This window comes from Mchenga conophoros, linkage group LG15, assembly GCF_057382185.1.
Source record: "Mchenga conophoros isolate Kocher_MC1m ecotype Shallow Benthic linkage group LG15, M_conophoros_male_GT1.1, whole genome shotgun sequence".
Classification (NCBI taxonomy): Eukaryota; Metazoa; Chordata; class Actinopteri; order Cichliformes; family Cichlidae; genus Mchenga; species Mchenga conophoros.
The window spans coordinates 38,273,959-38,293,123 of NC_140540.1; the positions used below are offsets into that span (position 1 = coordinate 38,273,959).

Genomic DNA, 19,165 nt, shown 5'->3' on the forward strand with positions numbered 1-19,165 from the left:
GGCCTTATCTGCTTCACACTTAAGATTTACAGACTGTTCACAGGATAACAAATAATTATGTTAGTGGTAAGCTGATCATAAGCTGATCATTTAACCTGTGACTTAAACAGCTTCAATCAACATCTGAGAGCAGCCCAAGAGATGACAGAATACACAGAGAGACTGGAGGAAGACAGTTGAGCAGTCTGGCTAAGGAACACAAGTAAGCCTTTGAAATAGCCTTTTAGGATTTTCTGGAAGAAGCTTCCCTCATCATAAGCATTCACCCTCCCTTTTATAGCCACAATCCAGGTCACTCAGGCCAGCCTGATCTTAATGGAACCAGGGTGATGGCTTAAAGTTACACCTCTATGTAATACCTGTGGCCACAGTTTAAAGGTCTGTCCTATAATCTCAGTAAACTATACTGCTTTGGTGAGAGACCCCTAATCTCAGAGCTCCAAAAGCAAACCCAACTGAGTTTCTGGAACAGCTTAAACATTTGAAGGTTGCTTGGCACTCCGAGTTTTGAGGACGAGAGACAGGTGGGCTGTTTAAGCAAAGAAATGTACATTTTTCAATTTTCTAGAAAAAAAAAACAAAACATATTTCATTTATCTGGTGGATATCTGTCTTCATATTGCATTCCACAATTTCTGCAGCATGCATGAGTTATATTGACTGTATGAAAAATAAGAAAGTCACTGCATGCACCATTTTCTGTGGATTGTTGCTAGGTGACCAAATAATTACCAAAAGCCATACATTTAACTAAACCTAAGGTATTTTGTATAGTGCTGTGTAATTTGTGGACTTTATGGTTTTATTATTGTTTTAAATGCCATTATGGCACTTTTATCATTGCCATCAAATTGGTATTTATTTTTTTGTTGTTGTTGTAAACTATAGTTTATTTTAAAATAACAGTAATGCAGCCACACCGGCGAGCAGAGTGTAGGGACAGTACCTTGCTCAGGGGTACCGCAGGGTAACCATTCAGTGGATTCGAATCCCCGACCTCCCGATCATGGGGCAACCACTCTACCTGCTGAGCTATCCCTGCCCCAAATATGAACTAATTAGTCAGTTTAGAATGTTTTGTATCATTTGTACCATTTTTTTTAATAACCAGTGTACCATATACCCATAACAACCATTTCTGCTAATTCCAGTTTCTCTACTGCAAAAACAAGCCTGAACTGTGTAATGCAATCATCTGGAGTTTACTAACCTTTTATTACACAACAGTCCCATATCTTGTATATGTTAGTATAAACTGATATATTATAGTCCCTAAAATGTTAAATTGCGGACAGAAAAAAGACTTAAAGGAAACATCTTAACCCTTGACCCCTGTCCTGAGTGCTTCTTGAGACTTTGTTGTGCTGTGGTGGATATTGTGACGGGTTGACTTTTTCTTTCCTTAGATATAAGTGTCACTGCAAATCAATAAAACCTTTATCTGTAATCCAATGTATTCAGTTACTGAACAGGTTTATCCTGATGTGAGAATTCGCTTCCAAACTGACAATGCCTCCATCCAAAGGGCAGATGAAACCACATCTCAGTCCAATTAAACACCTATGGATTTTGTTGAACGAAGATCTTACATGTTTTTCACACAGACAGAAACACCTGCAATTCACTTTATTTACAATAAGAAGCCAGGGGGCTATGAGTGTAGACAGGGTGTCAGTACTGCTTCTGGCCACAGTCCAGGGAGACTTCTGGGCACAAGTATGGAAGATGCCTACATGTCATCAAGATGGAAAAAAAAAACTTTAGACATGACACTATGCCATATTTTTAAAACTAAATGCTAAAGAGTTTAATTTAGTATTAATGACCCAGTAACTAACAATTAGCTAAAGTGTCATTTAAAATTCAAGCTACAAAGTGATGGAACCAGCCTGATGATGATGAACGTAATGACATGGTCACAAAGTACAGGGAAGCTTTTCAGGCACGGTTTGATTATAGTGCTGTTCTATCCACACACAGTATTACTTCTGCAGCTTTATACAGTCCATTTGTCTTTGACATAAAAGGATGAAAAGACAGTCGAGCATGCAAAGCTATGATCACTTCACTTCTGAAAGTGCTGTTAAATAATCACAATAATGAAAACACCACAGAAATAATGTTCGCAATAAGCCAACAAACTCACGATGGCTGAATCTGTGATGCACTAGATCGCAGTCAGACTGACTTTGATTCAGGAACCAAAGGAACACTGAACAACCAGACAGAAAAATGTGTTGACGTCAATGAATTTTAAATTGAATTATTCATTCAGAATCCAAGAACATTCAATGCTTAACACGAGATATAACATAAAATGGTTCATAAATTTGCTACGGGCCATTCGATCCCTATACAACCGTTGCAAGAGCTTGGTTCGCATTGCCGGCAATAAGTCGGACTCGTTCCCGGTGGGTGATGGGCTCCGCCAGGGCTGCCCTTTGTCTCCGGTTCTGTTCATAATTTTTATGGACAGGATTTCTAGGCGCAGCCAAGTGGCGGAGGGCTTTCGCTTTGGTGGCCTCAGAATCTCATCTCTGATTTTTGCAGATGATGTGGTTCTGTTGGCTTCATCGGGTGAGGGCCTCCAGCTCGCACTGGAGCGGTTCGCAGCCGAGTGTGAAGCAGCGGGAATGAGGATCAGCACCTCCAAATCTGAGGCCATGGTTCTCAGCCGGAAAAGGGTGGAGTGCCCACTCCGGGTCGGGGATGAGTTCCTGCCCCAAGTGGAGGAGTTCAAGTATCTCGGGGTCTTGTTCGCGAGTGATGGGAGAAGGGAGCCGGAGATCGACAGACGGATTGGGGCTGCAGCTGCAGTAATGCGGACGCTGCACCGGTCCGTCGTGGTGAAGAGGGAGCTGAGTGTAAAAGCGAAGCTCTCAATTTACCGGTCGATCTACGTCCCTACCCTCACCTATGGCCACGAGCTGTGGGTAGTGACCGAAAGAACGAGATCGCGGATACAAGCGGCAGAAATGAGCTTCCTCCGAAGGGTGGCTGGCCTCTCCCTTAGAGATAGGGTGAGAAGTTCGGCCATCCGGGAGGGGCTCAGAGTAGAGCAGCTGCTGCTCCACATCGAAAGGAGCCAGCTGAGGTGGTTCGGGCATCTGACAAGGATGCCCCCTGGGCGCCTCCTGGGTGAGGTGTTCCAGGCATGTCCCACCGGGAGGAGGCCCCGGGGCAGACCCAGGACACGCTGGAGAGATTATATCTCTCGGCTGGCCTGGGAACGCCTTGGTATTCCCCCGGATAAGCTGGAGGAGGTGGCTGGGGAGAGGGAGGTCTGGGCCTCTTTGCTTAGGCTGCTGCCCCCGCGACCCGGCCCCGGACAAAGCGGATGAAAATGGATGGATGGATGGATGGTTCATAAATTTCCTGCATCAGTAAATAAAACTAAGCATTTAAAGATACAACTTATAAACATACAAATGAAATCTTTTCTTTTCCTGCTCTTTTATGACCTGTTTGTCAGCGGAGCCTTGTGTAATTAGCTCTCAGCTTGATGCCATCACTGTTCAAAACGGCATCACTTAATGAATATATGTTAATATATAGTAAAGAATAATTTGTTAATATTTTGTATATTTACAGAAGGTGGGTTTCCTAGGCAATTCATGATTTCTTTTACTTCATCTTGGAAATACTTAGACAGTCTCTGAGCTCTTATTTTGAAAGCTGCTGACCAGTTATCACATGGATAGACATTCATACCGAGGTTTCCTAAACTAACTCCATCATCTTAGACTGCAACTGCTGGTGAAATTCTACCATGAAGTTTTTTTTATAGCTAAATCCAACCAGGACCTAAAACTGTTTCCGAGTTGTTTCGTGCTCTGTGCAGAAACAGGGACCAGGAGTCCCGCCGTAAACTGCTGAACAATTTGTTTTTCCTTTGACGAAGTCGGGACTCGTGGCGGTTCCGACCCGAACACATAACTTTAATTTAAAAAAATAAAAAAAAAATCCGTGCATCTGGATTTTGGCGATTACAGGCAGATACTGACCTCTGCTGGACCAGTTCTGCTCAGTCAACTGCTCGAAATAATACAATCTTTTGTTTTTTCACAATAACATTTTCCTGTACCAACAATAGCCTTTTGTATGTCTTTGATTCACTTTTTGTTGTGATAGTTGAATTTCAACAGTGTGGGATAAATAAAGTTATATTAACAGGTGTAGAGGTGAAAAATTAAAATGTCACCAAATATATTAAATCTGACCTTTATTCATTTGTTAGGTTTACTGCATAAAACAAACTAAAGACTCTTGTGAAACTGTATGAAGATAATGACACTTTAAAGGCTTTTGGCTTGGAATAAACCTGCCTGGCCTTTCTCTGTGCATAGAGCAGATGACCATGTTATTACCTGTATTAAAAAATGCTGGAAACTGCACATTGAAAGCAGTCAGCTTTCAGAGAACTCACAGAGCTCAGATGTTATTCTCATAAACAGTAACTTGGGCATATAATAGACCCAAGTGAACATAAAGTATTGTAACCTTGTATACAGTAACAATATATGTATCATTTTAAACAATTACAATGTTTTGAGGTAAAAAAAAAAAAAAAAAAAAAAAAAAAAAGCCATAACAAGTCTTTGTCCTTAATAAGTCACAAAATCTCAATGAGGTTTTTCATTTTTAAGACCAGATGTGCGTCGCTTCTTTAGTTGAGGCCAGCTCATTTTCATGTAAAAGTCTTTTTTTTCCTGTGGTCCATCCTCTCTTCCTCAGTAGTAATAGCTTCCAAAAACTGCTACCACACAGAACAAGCTGTCCTGTGGAAGGACAATCAGAGTGCTTTTTAGAAAGCGGACTCGAGTGATGAAATTGTGACTGAGCAGAGCACTTACATTCATGAAAACATCCTCTGCATAGCTGTCTGTGTCAGCATCCCAAAAACACCTGGAAGACATCCTGGGGAGAAAAAAACACACAAACAGAGACCAAGCAAAGAAAATCTTAAAGTTTGAACTACTTAAAAAAAAAAAACTACGTTGAAAAAATGTAAAATAATGGTTGTGTCTTCTTGAGACGGTCCTACCGTTTGCTTTTACTGATACTTCAAATTTTTAGTAACTTTGAATCACTACAGTTTTACCTTAATCAGGTGTTTGCTGATACTGATGATGTAAATATGAAGAGCAGATCTTTGATAACAACCTAAATGATCCGGTCTCCGTTCTCTGGTACAACATATGACATGTCTAAAAAATACACTGAGCCCTGAGCCCTAACCGTAATCCCTGTGTCAAAGTCAGTTTCTGAAAGTCAAGAGCAAGACTAATGTTTCCAGTACCAAATGAAGACTTACTTGACTCCCTGCCCTCGTTGTTCTCCAATGACCACCTGCACAACAAGCTTATATTTGTCAAATCCTGAATCTGTTCACAAAGAGAATAGGATAGTATTTTATATGTACATCCAAAAGAAAAAAAATACTGTGTAATATGAATATTAGTCAATATTTTTTACTAATCAAATTTGTTTTAAATGGGAAATAATTCATTAACATTGTGGGGCCAGGAATTTATGGTGTTATACATTTATTGCTCCAACAGGCTGTTGTGAAGATCCACAATCCTTTTAGTCTTGTCACTGCTGCATTTCCACTGCTGAAACTTTCAGAAATGTTTGCATTCAAACCATTGTGGTACTGGAGCCCTGAATAAGTCAACACGCATCAAAAAGCTAACACCGATAGAAAAAGATAGATCCCCAACACCACTGGCTAAAAATACAGCCCCCAACCATGACAGAGCCTCCACCGTGTCTTATAGATGTGTACACACTCACTGTTGTGTCTCTGTTCTGACTGTCCTCTGTCTATACATACTGATGGCTTGAACCAAAAATTTCAAATTTAGATTCATTACTCATTAAGACATGTTGATTTTCAGTCCAGATCTTGTGTCTTGTGTAATTTGGCGTAATTTCAGCCTTTTCTCTCTTTTTCCTTTCTTAAAGAATGGCTTCCTGACAATCACCATTCAGTGAGACCATTTCTGATGAACCTTCAGTGAAGAGCAGATGGATCAGCAGAAGGGGCAGTTCCATCTCTCAGGTCCTGTGTCAGGTCTCTGCAGGGTTTTTTTTCCAACTTCTTAAGGAAAAAACCTTATTTACCTAAGGATGTCTTAATGACTTTCAGATACAGTTCATCTGCTGTACATAGTTTTTTAAGCCTGGCACGTCTTCTTTTATCTTCCACTTTGTCAGTTTCCCCAATATAATGCTAGCACACTGGACACTATCCTAAGATATTCTTGATTTTGACAAAATAACTTGTTGGGAATCACCATGTTGGCTCAAAAAATATTTTATGACTGTCAAATTATATGTTCATTTTTCTTATATTCAACTAAAGTAATGGGAACAATCATGTGTTTTTGTGACAGGCTGCTTGTAACAAAGTGCCTAAAGACACAATTTAAAACGAGTTCTTTGGCAAGTTTTCTGTTATAAGTAGACACAAACACTGGTTCATCCCCTGAATGGTTTATAGATCAGTGCTAAGTAGTTAACTAGTAGTTAAGTTAAAAATTACGAAAATGATGCAAATGGTCAGGTAAAAAGGACTGGACTGAAAATGAGAGAATAAGTTGGCCATGGCATTCAGAAAGCCTGGAGAACTATTGCTCAGGACCAGTTTTTAAAAATGTAAAAAAGTTTGGCTCCTAAGAAGAAAAATATGAAGAAATGCGGGATGACTCAAGATTTCTGCACAGTACTGAACCTGGAAATCATGACACATATTGGCCTGAGATGTAGTGGTAGCTGCATGAAAAAAGTTACATGCAGCAGATTAAAATGCCTCATCTTTATAGGTCTGAGTACCACAGTGGAAATGCAGAAAACAGCCGTTTGAAGGAACCTTTCAGTTACTTGGAAAAAAGTGCCTATGACACCTGGGTACCTCTACGTGAAACACAAGTTTACTGTTATTTAAACAGATACACAGATGGTTGCCACATCCTATAATTAAAGTGGTCATTATAAGCTGCGGCTAAAATTTTTAGAAATAATTGAATGTTCTGTCCTTTTGACAGCACATGAGAGCGACAATGCTTCACTCACTCTTTACTTTGTCCTTCACAGAGTCTGCCAGTGAACGGGTCAGCTCTGGGACTTCCTCTGGATTGTACTGCACCCCAAACAGTCGCTCCCTCACAATTTCACGAATACACTCCTTCACAACAGCTGGCCTGAACCTGCAAGATTTACAGGAAAACAACAAGACAGCAAATGAACCTTCCAACGAGCACAATGAGCCTCTGATACACAAATATCTTAATAATGGCAACATGCATGCTAATAAACGTCATGTGAACAATACATTCTATATTCAATAGGCTATAAGTTTTTTTTCATTTGCATTTTAAACTTATTTACCTATGGCACTGTATATTGTAACTACATGCCTAAAGTAATCACATTTGAATGCCCTGGTACATCTGCATTGTACAGGAAAAATAGGTAAAGTTCCTGCAGATAAATCTGCATGAACGCTGTAACAGACTAAACTTCGGTTAAAAATTCAAGTTTGCACACGTAACCACATTATTTTGATTGACGATTGGTAGTATTTATACTACTAAATTAAGTTTGACGGTAGATGTCATTTATTCAAGGCTGGAACAACTGCGCAGCTAAAAGTAGACCGCGAATCAGCTAGCTAAAATGCTAAATTCTAGTTTTCTTTACTTGTGTGGGAAAAAAGCCGTTTAACCACATGAATCAACTCACTTCTGCTGATGGTTGGGTCGTATGTGGTAAGTATCGGACTCCCCCATGGTATATGAGTACTCAAACTACAGTATCGAGCAAATAAATGTGAAGAGCGTCTTTAAGAAGCTAGCCAAATGCTACCCGTAACCATGGCGACGTTTTCCCTTGTTTCCTGTTTCAAAATAAGAGTACCGCTTAGCTAACCGGTTCGTTTTTCTTCCGTGTGTACATTAAAGTTGATCAAAAAAGCACGAAAATCACAGATAATGGCGCTACTGGACACTCTTCACAGTTTTTAACACTCGATTGCAGTTTCGATTTAACTCCGCTCTTCTCGGTGACTAGCTGAAAGATCAACAGCAGTAGAAGCTGTAGTAGGCCTCAAACCGGTTGTCAGTGACACTGCCCCCTGGTGATCGTAAACAGCTACAACATGTGGATAGCTGTCTGCAAGCCTTCCTTCATCATCTTGTAAACCTAAACACATAAACCTTCTACTACTTATGAAATCGTTTCTGTTTCCACCTAATGCATTTATACTCTGTCCCCATTAGTGATGTTTTACTGCCTTTACTCATACATGATTCACACTGTCTTAAAATGATGTTTTTTAATATATGTAATAATTTCAACTGCTGGGCTACTCATGGTATCTGCGTGACTTCTGAATGCAGCTGGTTCTAAGGCCTTTTAGCTGCAGCCTGATCAAATCATGCTTCCCATTGCTCAAAGCCCCTGAAGAAACAGACCCAAAACTGATAAGATGTGAGTAAATTTGTCTTTAAAGAACAACTTCCAGCTCTGGCAATATACAGATGCAGACACATTTTCAACAGCGATTTCAAAAGTTTTAATTCATTTTTAATTTATGCTTGCTAAATAGTGTCATTATATGTGCAAAATCTGCATCTTTTTGCAATTTTTATTCTTACTTTAAACCACAGAGGTTGTTAGCAAAGAGGCACAAAGATGCACTTGTTTCATTTCAGTTGCTCGTTATATAGAACACTTCAGACCAACAGGGGACAAAGAAAAATATAAATCTTAATAATAATAATAATATACAGTTGTATATGATCTTTCATGTCATTTCTCATAACTCTTGCACTGTCCACTTCCTGCTGTGACAAAACAAATTTCCCACGTGTGGGACTAATAAAGGTTATCTTATCTTATCTTATTTAGCTTACTTCATTAAACAGAAGACAAATAAATAAATAAACTGCTATCCACCTCAACAACAATGCATTCAACAGAAGAAACAATATCATAAATTCCCAAATTCTTATTGCAACATCACCACTATGTTTTTTTTTTTATTTTATTTACAAATCATTTTGACATAGTGACTCCTGTAAACATTATGCTACATTTACTGATAGTAGACAATTTTGACTTATGTGCATTTTGTTTGTAAACAGTAAGTTTTCACATGTCTAATCACAAATGGACTTCATGTTTTGCTTGTGCAGAATTTGTGAATTGTATACCCTTCAGCTTTGAAGTAATGACTGAGCACTAACATTACCATTATTTGAGGCAAACAGCATAATTAAAGCCCCCGAATCAGATATTGATAATATAAGTAAATAGATTTAAAACTACAGATTGTTTGTACACACTCCTTTTATGCACCCCTCACAGTGTTCAGGCTCATGGGGACTTTTGACTTCATAGAGTCTGAAAGGTCGGTAGCTTTCCTCAAGGTTTTCATGGTAGCACTTTTGTTTTATTTTCTCCACCAGTTTTTCCATGAGGGTGTTTATGTTCTCAGATTCCACGCTGGGATTCTCCATTGGAGCATTTGGGCACTTCTTGCAGTTCTGACGTAAGAGCCTCACTTTGACAGTGCCCTGCCCATTTCTCAGGCACATGTGGAAGAGCACTTTCACCTTGTTGGAAGGCCACTTTCTTCGACACATGGAACATTTGAAACTTGAAATTAAAAAAGAGAAAGAGAATGTCTGTTTCAGTAGAAGTCAAAATTACTTTTAAAAAATTCAGAATTTTTCATTTAACCACACAAACTTGCACTAAACTCATGATTTGTGTAAAAGCTGATAGCTGCCCTATGTGTTGCACTCAGAATCACATCTGTAAGTAGTAGAGATGTTGGGTGGAATCAAATGCATTTACAAGGGCAGTGGGAGGAGATATAACTGAGCTTCTCATGCTTAACTGTGTCCCTTCTGATGGATGAATGTGTGATTCATATGATGTTTATGTTTAAATTTGTTTAAAAAAATTACTATCGAGCTATGAAAGTTGAATATATTTCAAAGGGAAGAAGCTTGTGCTATATTCATTACAGTGTTACAGTGATGTGCCACCACAGTAATACAATACATGTCATAAAAGAAAGAGGAAAATCTAATAAATATATCTTTAGATGTAACTGAGCAGACCAAATTATTAGCTTTTTGGCTAATTAATAGTGTAATAATGACATTTGAAAAGTGAAGAACAAGAACATAAAAGGAAAACAAACCATCTGATGTTACTTATTCCAGTTTACACAATACCAGACAGAGCTAGAATCGCTAGAATAGCTCTTAAAGGCAAGTATTGGTAGACTAAAATCTGTATTTTTAGGTAAAGTTGTATTTATACCACTTCCAATTATTTTCCATCATTCAAACTCTGGAATTGTACCAAACAAGGAATGAACAAATATTCCTTAATAACTAAAATGTATTGATGGTGTACTTTTATCACGCACATTGCGTAATGTAAGGCATATTAATGTAACACAAATATACAATAGTGTAAATATTAACACTCATGCAAATACTCAATGCAAACCTGCTGCAGTAATTAACAGTTGTTCAGCATACTGACCTTGCACTTGTGTTCCTGATGTACTCCTTCCAGTCCAAGTTTGGCTTATTAGGCTCAATATTTTCATCATATTGTAATTCCCAGGAGTCTCCTTGCTTAAGATCTTCTGCTTTAATCTGAAAGATTTGTGTCCATTCTGGTGACATCTTTTCAATTAAATCGGCTGAAGAAGAAAGAAACCCCTAACAGCTGATCTGTACTGTAAACAAGGAACTCGTGAGAATGACTCCTCAAGCTGCGAACTTTAAATAAGGCTGTACCAGCTGAGAGGAAACCGAAAGCTACCAGTGCAAAGCAGGCTTCCTTAAGTTTCAGTTATGGTTTATACAATGAACATCAGAATATTAGATGGCGAATCATTAGATTGTAAGTGAAATGAAACTGAAATGTTTTGTAGCAACACTGGAACCTGCTGGTTTATGCTGGTTTATGGTTTAGCCTTTGTGCACACATTTGTTGTCAGTCACTACTTTGAGTGAAATATTCTCACTCTGGCAAAAATAAATAAATAAATAAAGTTGTGAACATGTAAAATTAACATCTTTTTTGCTCTTATGTTACCAGAAAAAGCAAATAAATAAATGAATGTTATATATTCTTATTCTACATTATTATAATTAATGACTCCATATTGTAGAGTTTCACACATTTGCTTAACAAGCAAAAGATTACCTGCTTGAACATGCGCACAGACATATGCAGAGCTACCTGCTACCAGGGAGAAGCTACAAAAAGAAAAACAAAATCAGTAGAGTGCAGGTATAGTGCTGAGTTGAGTTATAAGCACGATGATAAGAATCACGTGTTCACTAATGTTTTTTATCAGCTCTTTTTCCCACTAATGTTCACTAATGTCTTTTTTTTATACACAGTGAAAACATTTTGCACATTTTCGTCACACCGACTAAGTGCAAAAAGTATAGCAATACAGAAAAGCCTTCTGAGTCTACCTGGGCAAAGAGGAGCATGGAGAGCAACCAGAAGGTGTCAGTGTTGCTTAACAAGAAACGCTTTAAGTATCGATTGTACAAAACTGTAACTGAAACTTAAGATAGCGTGTTTTACAGTTGTAAGTTTTGTCTTCCCCACAAACTCTTCTGGCAGAGCCACAGTCAAAGTTCGCAGCTTGAGGAGGATGACTCATTCTCACCAGCTGTTTGTTTACTGCACACATCAGCTGTTAGAGTTATCCTTCTTCTTCAGCTACCAGCGACCACTTTAACCTAAAAGATGCTGCCACCTGAATGGATACGTATCTTTCGTATTAAAGCACAGAGTCTTAAACGAGGAGACTCTTGGTATTTAGAGTATGATGAAAACATTGAGCCTGACAACCTAGACATGGGCTGGAAGCAGTACATCAGGAACACAGGTGCAAGGTCAGTGTGGTTTGTATATTCAGTATGGTATATTTCATAGGTTAATATATAAAAAATATAGTTGCATTATGCCAATTACTGTGCATGAAGATTGCAACATTAAAGATGAGGGAATAAATGTAGTTGCTAAGGAGGCTTAGTTCATTAAAAGTAAAAAGAATATTCCAGAGTTTCAATGATGGGAGCATATTTTTTAGACTAGCAACACTAGAACTGAAGATGTAAGATGGAGCTGACATCATTTGTTTCCTTTCACTTCCTTGCGTGGGTGCCATCTCGTTAAAAAACAATTCGATGCAAGTTTAAACTCGTATTAAAAATAATCATATAATCACTCTAGACTCTTCTAGTAAAGTAACACATGCTCTTTTTCATTTCCAAGGTTTAAATGTTCCATGTGCAGAAGAGAATGGCCTTCCAACAAGGTGAAGGTGCTCTTCCACATGCGCCTGAAAAACGGGCAGGGCACTGTCAAGGTGAGGCCCTTACGCCAGAACTGCAAGATGTGCTCCGAAGCTCCAATGGAGAATCCCAGCGTGGAATCTGACAATGTGCACATCCTCATGGAGAATCTGGTGGAGAAAATAAAACAAAAGTGCTACCATAAAAACCCTGGTGGACGGAAGCGGTATTTCAGAAGCTTTGACGTTGACAGCCCGCATGAGCCCACACATTGTGAGGGGTGCATCAAAGGCGTGTGCACAAAATGAGCTGCTTTTAAAGTCAGCCTGTTTCTGTTCGATCATAACTTTGCCTTCTTTCATTCTGTTTTATTGTATTTCTTCTTTCTGTAATAAGCAGATGCACATTGTTGTATTTATCCTTTATTTGTGCTTGGTAGCAGACAGCTTTAGCTAATATATTGCTTTCTTTGTTAAAAACGTTAATTAGCACAAAAGCTCTCATACATTTACTGTTATAAATGAATTAAACAAGTCAAGATTTAAATATGACATGAAGGTCTACAGGAGTCACTTTTCACATTTAAATTCGTATTTTCTGATTTTGTAAATAAATAATACATATTTTTGAAAAAATAAGCATGACGTTATTGTTCAAGAGAGGTGGGCAACATCTTCTTTTTTAATTTGATTTAGAGCCACACACACAGCTTACACATGAAGCATGGTACATACCATGAATTTTGGTAAATATAATACATTGTTTTACAATGAGCCTGGGTAATTTTTTCAAAGAGAAAAAAACACCATTCTTCAAGAAAAAATATGCAAAGATATTATTGGATTGGTATTTTAAGAACAAACATGTGCATGTTCATAAATATTAATAAGTACACTTTCTCTTATGTTACTTTTTTAATTGTAAAAAAAAAAAGGAAGGGGGTGAACACGTGCTGTTGTCTCGATATTGTTTTCTTACAAAAATTTTAAAAAATGAAAATCTTCTGGAAATGTATTTTATTTCTCCATTTTTTTCAAACTCGTCAGTGCAAGAGGAGACTTTAGTGCGTCATGTTTACTGATCCTGCAACTGTAGTTAAACTGCCTTTATGAAGTGTTTGTAGTGCAGACAAAGATAATACAAAGAATAAATAAAAATCTGCCTTTAAATTATAACTTACTGTTTTTCATGATTTAGAAAAAGATATTCAAACATCAGTGCAAGCCCCCTAAATCTTATAACTGGTTATGTCATCCTTTGGCAGCATGAACTGCAATCAAGCATCTGTGGTAACTGCAGATGCGTTTTTAACGTCACTGTGGAGGAATTCTGGCCCACTGTTCTTTGCACAATTGTTGAAAAAAGGAAAAGGTTATCTGATAGGAGGTTTTGCATGAAAGCAAAGTCAACCTGTTTGTCACACAGCAACACCTCTTCATTTGCCTGTGATCAGCAGGTGTGGCACTGACATTGCTGTGGTCAGTCCTCAACATTTTTCGAGTCACACACTGAGGTACAGTACATTAACTGTGGTTTATCTGCATGTTGTCTGAAAACACCTACAGGCAAAGCACTTGCCCTGCCTTTAGTTTTGCCTGCTCCACAACTTTTCCATGGGTTTGTCCACATCACGTTTTGTTTAGTGACATTATGTATATCTTGGCCATGAAGGCTGACTTAGACTTGCGAGAGTTAGTTTCCCAGATAAGTAGAGACACACTTTAGGACTGTAGGCGCTGACTAATAGGGCTGACAGCAAATGAATGTGTCCATTTTTGAGAAGATTATTATTCACTAGTATATCAAAGAACAGTTTCCAAAGCAGCTGGAATACAACAATTTCACTTTCAAAATGGTAAGGTATACCTGCATGTGTTTATGTTATGTTATTCCTTAGGATCAATAAAGCACCACCAATTCAATACATCCTCTGTTACTTTATTTAAACATTTCATCATTTAACCATCAGACCTTTTGATTGTACTTGCTTTTATTCAAGGGTCTCCTGTCATCAATCAAGTCTACCCTGATTATTTCCCTCAGTATCTTCATGCCAGGTAAGAATTTTCTGAACCATACTATGAGTATTTGAGTTTCATTTTCAACAACAAGTCAGCATCAGTTTCAAAAAGAAAAAGTCTAGAAGAAAGTTTTTGGTGTCTACTGAACAATGTTTGTGTAACATAGTAAAAGAACTTCAGGATTAGTGAAATTATCTTGTACTGAGTTATAAATTGGAAATTCAAATCAATATAGAATTCATTAAATTCCAAATGATTTCTACAAAGTACAAAATAAACACAGATTTTTTTTTCTTGTTAAAATCTCATTGCAAGCCAAACATTGCAACATAATTACACTCAATATTATTTTATTGTCTCATCAGCTTTTTGCAGTAATTACACCATTAGCTGCTCTCAGCCAACCCAACCTGCCCTGCTGGAGGCTCTGTCTCCGGTCTTTGACTTGAATGACATACGGCCTGTGAGGAACATGTCAACATGCACCAATGTCACTATTTTCTTCACTCTGTATGGGATTCTAGGGGTGGTATGTTCACCGATCAGAACATCACATCACATAAAATGTAACAAGTGTGTATACAGACTGCACTCTAAAACTCTTTAAGTAAAGGCAAAATACTTAGAGAAATGGATAAACCATATCCACATTGCTCAAATGATTCTCTTTCCATAGCAACACCAATGTTTTTTAATCCCTTGGCATATACTGGGTTGTCTTTCAGGATGAAAAGGCACAACTCTTGACCGCTTACATTTGGCTACAGTGTGTGAGTACTGCAATGATCCGGCTACGTTTGTTCTTCTGTGATACAGGAATAATCATATTTTTTAAAACATCATGATTACGTGTAGCATGCGTGATCTATCCATTGTCATGAGTTTTGTTCTTTTAGTTGTGGATAAATGAATTTGTCAGCTGGGACCCAGTTCAGTGTGGTACAGACATGATGGCTCTTCCATCAAGCCAACTTTGGATTCCCGATATTGTAATCAATGAATTGTAAGTGATATATTACCAAGCCTGTGCCTCTCAAAGCATACACATATTATAATCTATGGAACCAAAACAAGTCTTTTCCTTATATTTTCCTAATAATAAATACATTTTGTATTTGTCTTTGTTAATGTTTGGCCATCTTACAGCAATATTTATTACATGTAACTGTGCAGTTGCCATGTTTTTTATAGGTCCATAATTGTCTAACTACTAGACACTGTAATTCTTACCAAATGTTCAAATAGGTGCCATGTTTGTTATTCACGCCATCATTTTTCTAATTGTTCTTACAGTATGGAGGAAAACAAGGCACCGCCTGTTCCCTATCTGTACCTGTACAGTAATGGTCAAGTGAATCTCGCTATACCTGTCAGAGTTGTTAGTTCCTGTAACCTCAATATCTACACCTTCCCCTTCGACATACAAAACTGCATTTATACCTTCAACTCCTACTTGCACTATGGTCAGAAAATATTTTATACATATACATTACATGTGGACAATTAGTGAGCTCACCTTTAGCTCAGTATTTTCCTCTTTGCTTTTCCACAGCATCGGATATAAAGATTTATCTTGGAAGATCTGCAGAACTAATAACACAGATCTCCCAGAGTGTGATGGCCACCATGGGTGAATGGGAGCTGCTGGAAATCACCGCCAATAAAGTCAATCATGATGGAGAGAATGAGAATCTTTATTATGATGAGCTTGAATTTCAAGTAGGTGGATTGCAGTGCCAATAAACTGCTGTAATTAGGCAGAAAGGAGCACATACTTGGGCTTGTTCACATACCTCGTATTAATGTGTCCATAATGCCTGTTTTGTAAATCCAACACAGCTAAAATCACGATTTGCTTACATACACGATCCACTTGGTCACGATAAGAAGATTTCACAGCACAAACATACCTGACCAAGTTTTCCCTTATTGTACAGATCAGATTGAAGCGCCGGGCCACTATGTATGTGGTCAACCTCCTCCTCCCCAGCTGCTTTCTCATCACAGTCGACCTCTTCAGCTTCCTGCTGCCACCACAGAGTGTGGACAGGTCCGCCTTCAAGATGACCCTCATCCTCGGCTACACTGTCTTCCTGCTCATCATGAATGACCTGCTGCCGGTCACCGGAAACACCATACCCCTCATAAGTTAGTGACACTCAACAAAATGTCTACGGTGATTTCTTGAAACTGTTTGTAGTTATGTTTTTTAATTATTAACTTATCCTATACTAAAAAAAATATATATATATATAATATGAAAGGTACTGGTTAAAGAAAGTTAAGGGAACCCTTACATCCCATATCAGACCTCGATCTTATAGAGTCAAGTTGAAAATCTGTACTCACATACATACTGTAATGCAGTATTAGCATTGTATACTTATATACTTGTTATAGATACACATACATAACATGTGTGAAATAGTCAAATCAATATTATTATGTCCAAATTTGTAAATAATGTTCACTTTTTTTTAAACTATATTTACATGTGCATTTAAAGAACAGCTTTTAAGATAAAAATATATAGATTAGTGACTTAGACTGTGACATTGTAAACTTGTATTGTTTCTGGGTTCCTTTGTCTCTCTGTAGACGTGTTCTTTTCTCTCTGCCTGGCTCTGATGGTGGCCAGTCTGCTGGAAACAATCCTCATCACCAACCTGCTGTGTGGGTCTGCTGACTTCTCTCCTGTCCCTCACTGGATGCGAGTCCTTGTTCTGCAATTTCTGGGTGTTATTGTTTGTATGCCACGAATGAATAAGAAGCCAAGAGTTTCAGGTATGTCAAACATAAGTAGCGAGTTTAGAAATCTAAGGTTACAAGATTAGGTGACTATGAATATTTCTTCTTGACTTTGCTTAGAAATAGACCTTAAGACCAGGACTGCTGTGGCAGCAATTGAAACTTATGTGGGGCTTCAAGAGCCAAAGGGGCAATCAGCAGAGGACCTGGCTGTGTATGAACTCAAGAAACTGGGCAAGGACCTCCAGGCCATTCGCCTGAAGGTTGATCAGGAGCTAAAGGACAGCCAAAGCTCAGAGGAGTGGATGCAGGTGGGTTTCATCATAGACCGCCTGCTGTTTGGCCTCTACATTCTCTTCATCTCGGTCAGCTTTATCACCATCATCATTATCTGGGTGAACTCGTACAATAAGTAGACAACTGCCATGTGTTTTAAAGCTCTCCATTTGTGCTAGTGGGTTGAATGTTAGTGCATTTTGACCAAAATTTTGTCATTTTTGTAGATGGTGTGAAAAACTACCTTCTTAGAGCACATTTATGCAGTATGTATAGTATAGTTATACTGTAATTTGCATTATTGTTTCATACTGGACTTTAAATTAGCTCTGCTGCATTAATAATCATTCATCTTTACCCTTCTGTGTTGTACTGTACAATTTTTAAATGGAGGAAACCACTGTATACAAAATAAAACGTCTGTAAAATTTAATTCAATTTGTGAGTGACATTCATTTCGAAACGCACAATCATATCCCTGTGTAGATTATATAAATGGTATCATATAGTATAATGGTTTCCTTCTAAGTACTTCAGACTACAAGCTGCACTTGAATCATACATTTAACCCTCTTTAGACTGTGGGAGGAAGCAGGAGCACCAAACCTATCGAGTCACACAACATAAAAACTTCCCACAGACAGGTCCCAAAGCAATCACGTTCAAACAGGGAATTTAGCTTTGAGACGTTATGCCAATCATGGCATCATCTTCTGCTTTCCATTTGATATTTAAAACTTCCAGTTTCAGCACTGTAGTTTTTGTTTAACACAAAGGTAGGCTATATGGGATATTCTTTATTACTATTATTATTTATGTTTTATTGCTTTTCTTATTTATACAGCATGTACAACAATACAACTTAATTACAGTGGGGGGGGGGGGGGGGGACAAAATAAAACAAAAAAACAAACCAGAAAATACAATGAGATTATACAAAATCGGGCCTCCCATTTTGTACATATTTCAACCATTTCAACCAGTAATCCTCAAATGAGTCCACCTGCAACTTTAGCCTAAAAGTTATTCTTTCCATTAAAAAAATAGTCTACGGGGTGGGCCATTTATATGGATACACCGTAATAAAATGGGAATGGTTGGTGATATTAAAGTCCTGTTTGTGGCACATTAGTATATGTGAGGGGGAAAACTCCTCAAGATGGGTGGTGACCATGGTGGCCATTTAGAAGTCGGCCATCTTGGATACAACTTTTGTTTTTCAATAGAAAGAGGGCCATGTGACACATCAAACTTATTGGTAATGTCACAAGAAAAACAATGGTGTGCTTGGTTTCAACGTAACTTTATTCTTTCATGAGTTATTTACAAGTTTCTCTTTGTTCACAGCCATTGACATGTCAAAGAGGTTAACACGTGAGGAGCGGATCGAAATTGTGTTGATATCTGGTGAACGCAGTTTTTCTTGTGACATTACCAATACGTTTGATGTGTCACATGGCCCTCTTCCTATTGAAAAAACAAAAGTTGTATCCAAGATGGCCGACTTCTAAATGGCCACCATGGTCACCACCCATCTTGAGGAGTTTTCCCCCTCACATATACTAATGTGCCACAAACAGGACTTTAATATCACCAACCATTCCCATTTTATTACGGTGTATCCATATAAATGGCCCACCCTGTATATCACATCAATCCACTCATTTATAGTAGGAGTGTCCTCTTTAAGCCAACGGCGGGTTATGGCCTTTTTGGAAGCTACCAACAGCACATTGAACAAATATTTAACCGGTTTGCATAGATTAAGACTCT

General features: G+C 38.2%; 4 protein-coding genes across 4 annotated transcripts; 2 read left to right on the plus strand and 2 right to left on the minus strand.

The window, feature by feature from the left end:
• Positions 1-4,205: 4,205 nt before the first annotated feature.
• Positions 4,206-8,113, minus strand: dynlt2b (dynein light chain Tctex-type 2B). The gene is made up of 5 exons (XM_085247396.1): positions 7,747-8,113; positions 7,078-7,211; positions 5,315-5,384; positions 4,854-4,917; positions 4,206-4,778 (listed from the first exon to the last, which is right to left on the minus strand). The coding sequence occupies exons 1-5, from the start codon at positions 7,791-7,793 to the stop codon at positions 4,731-4,733; spliced, it is 363 nt and encodes a 120-aa protein (XP_085103522.1). The 5' UTR covers positions 7,794-8,113; the 3' UTR covers positions 4,206-4,730.
• A 361-nt stretch (positions 8,114-8,474) lies between these two features.
• LOC146558844 (receptor-transporting protein 3-like) lies at positions 8,475-10,788 on the minus strand. Its single transcript, XM_085247395.1, has 2 exons — positions 10,567-10,788; positions 8,475-9,663 (listed from the first exon to the last, which is right to left on the minus strand). Exons 1-2 carry the CDS (start codon positions 10,710-10,712, stop codon positions 9,330-9,332), a joined length of 480 nt encoding a protein of 159 aa, XP_085103521.1. The 5' UTR covers positions 10,713-10,788; the 3' UTR covers positions 8,475-9,329.
• An 862-nt stretch (positions 10,789-11,650) lies between these two features.
• Positions 11,651-13,522, plus strand: LOC146558845 (receptor-transporting protein 2-like). Its single transcript, XM_085247727.1, has 2 exons — positions 11,651-11,945; positions 12,328-13,522. Exons 1-2 carry the CDS (start codon positions 11,797-11,799, stop codon positions 12,653-12,655), a joined length of 477 nt encoding a protein of 158 aa, XP_085103853.1. The 5' UTR covers positions 11,651-11,796; the 3' UTR covers positions 12,656-13,522.
• A 153-nt stretch (positions 13,523-13,675) lies between these two features.
• On the plus strand, positions 13,676-17,799 carry LOC146558846 (5-hydroxytryptamine receptor 3A-like). The gene is made up of 9 exons (XM_085247726.1): positions 13,676-14,404; positions 14,734-14,897; positions 15,094-15,138; positions 15,265-15,371; positions 15,662-15,831; positions 15,921-16,087; positions 16,306-16,516; positions 16,967-17,152; positions 17,237-17,799. Exons 1-9 carry the CDS (start codon positions 14,398-14,400, stop codon positions 17,530-17,532), a joined length of 1,353 nt encoding a protein of 450 aa, XP_085103852.1. The 5' UTR covers positions 13,676-14,397; the 3' UTR covers positions 17,533-17,799.
• The last annotated feature ends 1,366 nt before the right edge of the window (positions 17,800-19,165 follow it).

Excerpts from the sequence above, each read along its gene's own strand:
- dynlt2b (XM_085247396.1), bottom strand. The coding sequence starts at position 7,793 with ATGGGGGAGTCCGATACTTACCACATACGACCCAACCATCAGCAGAA. Across the intron at positions 7,212-7,746 it reads CGACCCAACCATCAGCAGAA|GTTCAGGCCAGCTGTTGTGA; the intron begins GTGAGTTGATTC and ends TAAATCTTGCAG. Across the intron at positions 4,918-5,314 it reads CAACGAGGGCAGGGAGTCAA|GATGTCTTCCAGGTGTTTTT; the intron begins GTAAGTCTTCAT and ends TTTTCTCCCCAG.
- LOC146558844 (XM_085247395.1), bottom strand. The coding sequence starts at position 10,712 with ATGTCACCAGAATGGACACAAATCTTTCAGATTAAAGCAGAAGATCTT. Across the intron at positions 9,664-10,566 it reads ATCAGGAACACAAGTGCAAG|TTTCAAATGTTCCATGTGTC; the intron begins GTCAGTATGCTG and ends TTTAATTTCAAG.
- LOC146558845 (XM_085247727.1), top strand. The coding sequence starts at position 11,797 with ATGCTGCCACCTGAATGGATACGTATCTTTCGTATTAAAGCACAGAGT. Across the intron at positions 11,946-12,327 it reads ATCAGGAACACAGGTGCAAG|GTTTAAATGTTCCATGTGCA; the intron begins GTCAGTGTGGTT and ends TTCATTTCCAAG.
- LOC146558846 (XM_085247726.1), top strand. Across the intron at positions 14,898-15,093 it reads TGTATGGGATTCTAGGGGTG|GATGAAAAGGCACAACTCTT; the intron begins GTATGTTCACCG and ends GTTGTCTTTCAG. Across the intron at positions 15,832-15,920 it reads CAACTCCTACTTGCACTATG|CATCGGATATAAAGATTTAT; the intron begins GTCAGAAAATAT and ends GCTTTTCCACAG.